The sequence below is a fragment of the Sapajus apella genome, unplaced genomic scaffold, assembly GCF_009761245.1.
Source record: "Sapajus apella isolate SASKATOON/1434 unplaced genomic scaffold, GSC_monkey_1.0 scaffold29, whole genome shotgun sequence".
Lineage (NCBI taxonomy): Eukaryota > Metazoa > Chordata > Mammalia > Primates > Cebidae > Sapajus > Sapajus apella.
Window position 1 is genome coordinate 844,479 of NW_022436969.1, and position 10,035 is coordinate 854,513.

A 10,035-nucleotide genomic window follows, 5' to 3' on the forward strand; every position below is an offset into this window, starting at 1 on the left:
GAATCTGACAAACAAAGAGCCTTTGTTTCTTGTTTCCGGTGGGATTCCTTTTAGGGCTAAATAGAACAACCTAAAATTTCTGCCTTATGAAAGTCCACTAAAAGCCACTTTCATTCCATATCTTCTTACCATTTAGCCACAGAGTTACAGGAGATGTTCTGTTCTCAGCAATGTCTCTTCTTGGGTGTATCTTGCCAATTTTAAATTCTGTTAACCTCTTTCTTACCAGAGATAGCTCCTGATGGTGCTATACTTTTTCTTCTCTTTTTAGTTCCATTCAGTCCTCCAGCCTAGATTAGCTTTGTTTTGTGATAGGAGTAGAAGTTAATTGCAAGTACTCAGGAATCAGACTGCCTGAGTTTGTACTCCAGCTTCACTTGTAAGCCGTTTACCTATGCTTCAGTTTCCTCATCTGTAAAAGAGGAAATTGTAGTAGCTCACCATATGGTGTAGCAGGATTAAATGAGGTAATGCACGTAAAGTGCTTAGAACAGTATATAGTAAATTTCTAATGTGTACATGATTTTTCATCAAGCCAAAAAGTAAACATATATCAAACTCCTACTGTAGGCAAGAAACTATTCTAGGTGCTTGTGAAAAATAGGAAAAGGCAAACAAACAAACAAACAAAAACAATCAATCTGCCTTGTGACAGTTAATGAATAAATTAAATGCTATGGAAGAAAAAAAAAAGAGAGCCAAATAATTAGGATCTGTAGCACCATGGAGTGTGTTTGTGAGGGTGTTGGTGCCAGTGGCTGCAATTTTCAATAAAGAGTTAGGTCAGGCCTGAGAAGATTATTTTTTAATCATTTCTGGAAGAGGTGAATTAGGCAGGTGGAATGCCTGGGGGAACAACTTTCAGTCAGAGAGGGAAGTCAAATGCCAAGGCCCTAATTTGTGATGATGTCTGGAGAAACCAAGGAATGGTAGGGAAACCAGTGTGGTGAGACAGTAGTGGACAAGGGAAGAGGATTAGGAAGTGGAGCCCGGAAGGAAGGGGGGCCACATAGAGTAGGCAGGAGTTGGCACACTTTTTCTGTAAAGAACCAGATAGTATATATTTCAAGCTCTGCAGATCCTATGTTCTCCATTGTATCCAATTTTATGTCATTTTCACATTATAAATTCTTATTCTTCTGAATTTTTTCCACCATTTGAAAATAAAAGGTCTTAGTTCACAGGCCATACAAAAATATGTAGTGGTCTGGGTTTGGGGATTTTGCCAGTGCATTATCTGGTCTTTTAGACAGGAAGAATTGTTATTGTTATTATTCTTAGTTTAATTATCATATATTTTCAATCTCCCACAATTATAGTTTAGAATAAGAATTCTAAATAGGCAAAATACAAAGTAGGTTCAATTAAGATAAATATTTTCTAGGAAAACAGTCTTTATTTTCATGTTTTTATATACACAAACCATTCTCTTTTCACATTTTCACGTAGGAAATTTTTTTTGGGGGAAATCACTAAATTTTTTTCAAAGTCTTTGTCTTAAATGTCAGTGATTTTTTTCTTTATATACTGCTTAACTCATGATTCTAAGTACTTTATCTTGATGGGCACAATTCAAACAATTAGAGAGATACAATGAAAAAATACAGATAATTACTTCAGATTCTAAAATCTAAGCTACATGGTAACACATTAACACAGCCAAGATAATTCATGGGAAACCATGCTTAGTGGCTTAATTTTCCACTTTGATCATTAGGTCATAAGAAGTAAATTATGAATATTTTATCCTATGTATGCTAAAGTGAGTTCTTTTTATTTTTAAATTCAGCTGTATTGCTAACTTTAGTATGTGGAGTTTTTGGTGCAACTAAAGGGAAACGCTTTCCTGAAGATTTAGCACAGCAAAACTTAATTATATCAAACACAGAAGCACCTGGAGATGACAGAGTGGTAAGTATTTTTTAAATGAATATGTGTTTGTATCTCCCCTATTTTCTCTAATTCATCGTTACAAACTCATTTCAAAATGTAGGAGTTAATTTTTATTTTTAATTGAATCACATTTAGTAGGCATAATTACTTTGTCTGTCAATATTCTAATGTTTATATAGTGATAATTTATTAAACTTCTTAATCCAGATGTATTGTTTTAGTTATCTTTTTTTCACTCTAGTGTTATAGTTTAAACTTGTTCTTTGATGTTGAAAATTTATTATAACAGTAATTTGTTTTGGCTGCACTCTACAATGTGTATTTCCAGATAAAATTAGTGTATCTAACTTTTTGACCATTTACAATAGGGGGAAAAAAGCTTGCTGAAAGTTCTCAAGATAACTAGGAAAATATCAATGAGATATCTAAAAGAAAGGAAGAGGGGTCTGGAAGATTACTACCACTCTCTTTCCTTATATATTTTTTGGGACTTCTGAGGTGCTTTTATGCTTCTTGTTCTGTGTGAAATATATGTATATACACACACACACACACACAAAAGTACTTACAATGCATGTTCTCGCCTCAAAAAAGATGTCAACTTATTTATGAGAAATAGATCCTACTTTTATGACAAAGCAAAATAGAAACATGACAATAAACCAATGTGATAAAGCACTGCTGAAGTTCAAAAGTACCTATGATACCTAAGTGTACTCATTTGGTTTGGATCAACCAGAAAGTCTGGTGACAAGAGGTAGAGCTTACTTGGTAACTTAAAGAATTAGAAGGTTTGGAAATGAAGAGATAGCAAGAATAGCTAAAGAAGAGGAAAACAGCATTGCCTATAAGTAAGGAGATGATAAAGTTTAGGGACTATTCAGCAAATAATAAATAAATTGATTTAGAGCAGAAGAAATCATGTATTGGAATGGCAGCTTGAAACAAGTTAGGTGTTAGGGAAGAGAATATTAAGAGACAAGTGGGAGATAGAACTTTTAAATGCTGCACTAAGGATTTTGGATTTATTCTCTTGGTAAGGGAGAGCCAGCCAAGGCTTTTCTACAAGAGAGGTATGATGCAAGCGCCGTGATGCTGAGTCAGTAGGGGGATCAGTGAGAATAGGAAGACATCAGGGCTGGGGAAGAGGAAAGCTTAGTTTAAGCATGAGATAATTATACCAGGATGATGGTAATTGTTGTGTTAAGATAGGGATGAATAAGAAATATTTCAAAGGTATAAGTGATAAGGTTGTTGACTGACTGAACTTAAGGAACAAAGTAAAGAGCAGAGTCAAAGTGGCAGAGGCTATATCCAGGGACCACAGCTACATATCTGGCCTTTTCTATGTCTCAGGGTGAAGATGCCTTTCTTATTCACTATTTCTCTCTTTCAATCCTCCCCACCACCATACAAAATCACAGCCCATCTATGCTTGACATGCCTTCATGTAGAACCCTGTGACTATCTCTCCAGTGAGAAAGTAGGTTTAATCCCTTAATAGTCCTTGACTCATAACAGTAAGTTCTTATTTTATATTTAAGACTGGCGTGGATGACTTTTACTTAATATTTGTCCTTTGCAATTTAATGCTAAGGTGATGATATTGAGTGGCCACTTCACAATATTTACCTGTTCTGTGTCAGAAACACTTCTATAAAAGGCCTGGAATTATTAATTTATACAAGAACATAAAATTTTATATCGAATCTATAAACAGTTTAATACAATAAGGAAAATTTATAATTTCAGCTTTGGATCTGAATTTCATTTGAAGGCATGCATATGGGTTACTAGTTGGCTGAACAATCAGGACTGGAAAAGCATACCTGGAAATTATTGACATGGATGAGGAGTTGTTGATACCCTGTGTGAATGAACTTTGGGAAATGCAGATGGAGGACAGGAAGGAGCAGAGAATAGAAAGCATGAAAGCTAGCCCTGTAGGCTCAAAATTGCTTTCAGTTTATTTTAAATTCCTCTTTTATTCACTTAGAAATATGATTTTTGAATTTGTGTTTATTGCAACAAAATTATACCATAAAAAGATTTAATAGTTAGGAGTTTTTTTTTTTTTTTTTTTTTTTTTTTTTTTCTTGTAATTCAATTTTATTGTAACAGCAACCTAAGTAAAACAATGTAGGGTAGCACTGCCACCACATGGCTATTTTTCAGTTCTTCTTTTCTGGCATTTTTTTCTAAGGCAACGCGATAGTAAGTACGACTTTTGTAGGTATATTTCAGGTTCAGCAAATCATCTGTACTTGAGAATCTTCCAGTTTAGTTAAAGTCTTCATTTTAAGTAGGAAAAAAATTAAATTGATAAGAAGGTGGCACAACGGAACCTGAAGGTAATGCGGGTTCTTGTCCTGAAAGGAATGTAACTGTTTGTAATGAAAACTGACATGTTGAGGTGCTGCTGTAACCAAATGTGTGTCCTATGGCTCAGAGGGTTGGGTGAAGTTCCAGTATTAAGTTAATGTTTCATCAAGCCTTTTTCGTTTTAAAGCATTTCTTTGACTCTTTGTCATCCTCTAGTTTTTTCCACATCTGTCTTTTTCTTTCAAACTGAACTTTTGTGAAGAAAACATTATATTTGATTTCCCTATAATAGTACTTCCTGCTTACTCAGCACTCCTTGAATATCCTTTTGACAAAGGTTATTAATGGCCACTCTTTCACTTAAATCCAATGGGCACTTATACTTTGACTGAACCCATTCTTACCTTGCTCTGATTTTTCTGCTGTTAACATCATTGGCTGCTCCCAGTCTTTACCATATTCTGTCTTCATGGCTTCAGAGTCCTGCCTCTTCGGTTTTCTGTTGTCTCAATGGCTATTCACATCTTTCCTGTCAAAGCCATGCTTCTCTTACCCACCCCTTAAAATGTGATTTTTCTTGTTGTTTTAGCCTTAGCCCTTTTTCTTTCTGTTGACAATTTTCTCTGGATAGGTCATCTATTCCCATGGCTTCAACTATCACCTATTGGGAGTGACTCCCAGAATTATATCTCCAGCTCAGATCTTTCATCTGAGCTCCAAATCTACATATTCATATATTCATCTTGGGCATCCCACATGCTTTTTTTCTTTTTCTTTTTCTTTCTTTCTTTCTTTTTTGAGACTGAGTTTTGTTCTCGTTGACCGGCTGGAGTGCAATGGCATGATCTCCGCTCACTGCAACCTCTGCCTCCCAAGTTCAAGAGATTCTCCTGCCTCAGGCTCCCGAGTAGCTGGGATTACAGGCATGTACCACCATGCCTGGCTAATTTTTTGTGTTTTTAGTAGAGACAGGGTTTCTTCATGTTGGTCAGGCTAGTCCCGAACTCCTGACTTCAGGTGATCACCCACCTCGGCCTCCCAAAGTGCTGGGATTACAGGCTTGAGCCACCAAGTCCGGCCGACATCCCACATGTTTCTAAAGTTTATCATGTCCAAACTTTAGTTGCTTACTCTCCTCTGTTCTTTAAAAATTACCCAGTCTGAGGTATCCCGTTAGAGCAGTACAAAATGAATGAAGACAGCATCTGTGCACATAATTAGAAACTGATAAATGTCTGTTGAATGAATGAATGAATGAATGAATAAAAGATTGGATAAATGTTCTCTCTCCTTTGCATTCTCATGACAAGTTAGAACCCGTTTCCTCTAAACACGAATTTTTTATTTTATTTTATTATTTCAGTGTTCTGCCAATGGATTTATGACCCAGACTGTCAACAACTCTAGCCAAGGTTTTTGTGGCACTGTGGGCTCAGGAATGAAAAATGGAGGGCAGGAAACCATTGAAATGATGAAAGGAGGAAACCAGACCTTGGAATCCTGCCGGGGGGCTGGGCACCATCACACCCTGGATTCCTGCAGGGGAGGACACACGGAGGTGGACAACTGCAGATACACTTACTCGGAGTGGCACAGTTTTACTCAACCCCGTCTCGGTGAAGTGAGTTTCCTTAGGTGTTTTGACTCTAAAATTTAAATCTCCAAATGCAGAAAAATAGAAAATCCAAATTAACATATATTTTCAGAAACTGCTTTTCCACACTGTTCTGTGGGCCCTCTCTTGCTTGCTTTGTTCATTTTCCTGTGCTCTTTGATTTTGTTACATTATTTAATTTAAAAGAAATTTTGTGTAGTTTGTCATATTTCACTTAATTTATAGAATCCCATGAATATTGGAAGTTTTTATTTTTATTATTCTTCACTAATGTCTCATTTTTAGTGGTGCATTTACCTCATGAAACTTTTTGATATAGAAGAATGTGAAAACAATTCTAGTTCCTCACAATTAAAAACTTTTCAAATGAAATCTGTATTTCTCTGTGAAAACACAAACATTCATATGCAGTTTTAGGATAAAGATTAAATAGCATGATTTATATATATTTTTTATCTTATTGCATCTTATTGCAAATTGACAAATTATAATTGTATATGTTTATGGGGCACAAAGTGAAATGATTTATGTCTGCAAGGTAGGATGATTAAATCACACAACATATGCATCACCTCAAATACTTTTTTTTTGTGGTGAGAACATTTGAAATGTACTTTCTTTGCAATTTTGAAATGTACAATATACTATTATTAACCACAGTCACTATTGCATGACATGTTTTAAACATACAAAGCACCATGCAAATATAAAGTGCTTTTACTCTAAGGAAAGCAATAATATAAAAGAAGGAATTAAAATAAGGAATTATCTGTTCACATCAAGATCCCCTAGGAATTTGAAGCTTTTTAATTTTTTAATTTTTTCTTTTTTTAAGACAGGCTCTTGCTTTGTTGCTGAGGCTGGAGTGCAGTGCTGCAATCTCTGCCTACTGCAGCCTTGACCTCAGGGGCTTAGGCAATCTTCCTATGTCAGCCTCCTGAGTAGCATGGACTACAGGTGTGCACCACCACACCTGGCTAATTTTGTATTTTTTGTGGAGAGGGGGTTTTGTCATGTTGCCCAGGTTGGTCTACAATTGCTAGGCTCAAGGGATACACCCATCTTGGCCTCCCAAAGTCCTGGGATTATAGGCGTGAGCCACGGGGCCTGGCAAAATCCCCTATGAAGTTTTAAAACATGCTAATGTCTAAAAGATTCTAATTCAATGAATTTGGGCTTTTTTGTTTGCTTTGTTTTTGTTTTACATTTCTGAGATGATTCAAATGTGCAGCTAGGTAGAAAGCCACTTGATTCTTCTGGTACTAAATTTTTACCTCTTTTATCAGAGGATACCAGTGCCATTGCAGCACAAACACTGGACCTTTAATCCTTGGATGGAATACAGATGGGTGATTTTCCGGTATAGGGTTGTATGTTATGTATCCATAGAGTTTTGGAGGGTCAAATTCAAGTGTTAATTCTTTTTCTACTTCTTGACAGTCAGTATTCATATAAGATCAGGTTGAGATGGAGTGAAGCTTAAGACACAGTCTTAGGAGGGTTCCTCCATTGCACACCAGGTAATGGGTAATGGCTAACAACGTCATGAGGAAAGACACAACGTAAGCCATGCCAGTGAGCTCCACATAGGCAAGGAGTGGGCACACGGAGGGGGAAAGGGAGGAGGCACAGCAGTTGACGAGTTGGCAGACAGGCCAGTGGTGTGGCAGACAGGGCAGATGTAACTGAATGCACGGCCTCTTCATTATAAAAGCCCAGTTTTTGCAATGTGATTATGTTCATTATTTTTAATTCCATTGAACTTTTTGGTGCATCTATATATTTTGCCATATTTTGGCTATCTTGGAAACTTGATTTTGAAGTTAATGCAGTAAATCCTACCTACTTTATAACTGCATATAATAGTGATTCTAGTTAACATTTATTGTACATTTAATATATGCTGGACATAATACATGTATTATGCATTATTATTTTGTCATTAATTTCTAAAATAATCTTGTTAGGCGGTTACTGAAATGAAAAGATATTTGGCCACTTGCCCAAAGCCATATAGCTAGATGATAAAGCCACAGTTTTGACTCATAGCCAAGACTGTTTGACAGCCAATCACAAACTCCGAACCAGTATGCCTGTTGTCTCTGTTTTTGGACTAGCCTGACCTTTGTATATAAAATTCAGGGATAAGCATTTAATGCTAACTTGAATGTACTTAAATATAACCCTTGTATATATAATTTTTTATTTATATGGATTAATAGAAATGTAAAATATACTGACTTTATGGTATGGTTATAATATAGACCAATCATGTGCATTTTTTGTGTGTAGGAATCCATTAGAGGACACACTGGTTAAAAATTAAACATAAAAGGTAAATAAAAATAAATTTTATGTTCATATATTTAAGTTGTTTAAAACTATAATACAATTTGTTTATTTAAAAAATTTTACAGAAATTGCATCGATGTAATCAGAATGAAGACCACATGCCATCTCAAGATTATGTCCTCACGTATAACTATGAAGGAAGAGGATCTCCAGCTGGTTCTGTGGGCTGTTGCAGTGAGAAACAGGAAGAAGATGTCCTTGACTTTTTAAACAATTTGGAACCCAAATTTATTACATTAGCAGAAGCATGCGCAAAGAGATAATGTCACAGTGCTACAATGAGGTCTTTGCCAGACATTCTGGAGGTTTCCAGAAATAATATTGTGAAGTTCAATTTCAGCATGCAAGACTATGATGATTTTTTCCCTCAATTTTCAATTATGCTACCCACCAATTTGTATTTTTAAACCAAGTTGTTGATTATCTTTTCCAAGAAGTAAAAAATATTAAAACAGACCAATGGTAAATCTCAGGCTGCAGCATTGGATTTCAGGTCTCTAAATCATTTGCTCTTTGTTACAGATGTTTTCCTAATAAATATGTTGGATAAATATTAGTCCAACAATAGCTAAATTATGATAATATCACATTATCATATATTCACTTAGAGTGATAATTTAAAAAATAAACAAGAAATATCGGGTATCACTATGTGAAGAAAGTTTTGGAAAAGAAACAATGAAGACTGAATTAAATTAAAAATTTTGCAGCTCACCAAGGATTGGGACTCACTCCTATTGCACTACCAAATTCATTTGACTTTGGAGGCAAAATTTGTTAAAGTGACCCATGAAGTAGCAATTTTCTATAGAAATATAATTGGAAATAAATGTGTGTGTGTATATTATTATTAATCAATGCAACATTTAAAATGAAATGAAAACAAAAAGGAAAATGGTAATAATTTGAAATGAGATGGGTATAGTTTGTCTTATAATAGAAAAAAGAGAGAGCTAGGCCTAGCTCTCAAATGCTGCATTATAACTGAGTCTATCAGGAAATAGTTCATGTTCATTTGTGTAATTTGTTTAAAATTGTAAACGAATTAAACTTTTCTGATTTCTGTGGGAAGGAAAGAGGGAACCGGATAGAATGGTAGGTTTGCTTGCAGTCTGTGCAAAGATTTCTGTATCCACAAGTTGGTAGCAAACTGGGGAATATTCACTGTAGCTAGGGTTCCCTGCTTTTTGGTAGCAAGAGTCCAGAGATGGGTTGCTTTTTTTGGGGGGTGCTAATAACAAAAACATTTTAAAACTTACCTTTACTGAAGTTAAATCCTTTATTGCTGTTTCTATTCTCTCTTATATTGACCAACATCTTTTTAATTTAGAACCAAATAACATGTCTCCCTAGAATTTAGAGGCTAGAGGGAGCTGAGGGGGTGGATCTTACTCACCCAGGGGAGATGGACTGTCCTTAGACCTAAAACCCACAGACTTGACACCTGATCAGGGCCTGGGAGCTGCAAATTTCATTTCCCTCCTCATTGCCCTTCTTCTGAGTGGCGTTGGTGGGAATCAAGGAAAGCTAGGCCTTGTGGGCCCCCTTCTTTCAGGTTTCGGCTAACATTGTCAGCAACACCTCCAGTGGAGACCCCCTTAAGTAACAAATACTCCAGGCTTTCCATCATCATTTAGTTAATTAATTAACTAATTAATTTTTAATCAGTTTGCTTTCTCCAGAGAAATTTTAAAATAATAGAAGAAGCAGAAATTTTGAATGTATGAAAGAAAAAGAACAAGCTGCCATTTTAGAACAGAGGGAACGTTGGGAGAAGGCAGCCCAAGTAGGGTGTTTGGACAGTCAGAGGGCAACATGAAGACACAGGCCTTCAGGAGCAAGGGGATGCCACA

At 35.9% G+C, this 10,035-nt stretch overlaps 1 protein-coding gene across 4 annotated transcripts in view; it reads left to right on the top strand.

Moving 5' to 3' along the window:
- DSC3 (desmocollin 3) overlaps positions 1-9,258 on the top strand; it is a 47,403-nt gene extending 38,145 nt beyond the window's left edge. For 2 of the 4 annotated variants that reach the window (XM_032293127.1, XM_032293128.1), the window contains exons 14-17: positions 1,790-1,911; positions 5,579-5,836; positions 8,123-8,165; positions 8,248-9,258. In XM_032293127.1, the coding sequence (XP_032149018.1) occupies positions 1,790-1,911; positions 5,579-5,836; positions 8,123-8,149 (407 nt within the window). In that variant the 3' untranslated portion in view covers positions 8,150-8,165; positions 8,248-9,258. The remainder of the gene's footprint in view (positions 1-1,789; positions 1,912-5,578; positions 5,837-8,122; positions 8,166-8,247) is intronic. The other 2 variants (XM_032293126.1, XM_032293125.1) reach the window with 1 other exon arrangement.
- The last annotated feature ends 777 nt before the right edge of the window (positions 9,259-10,035 follow it).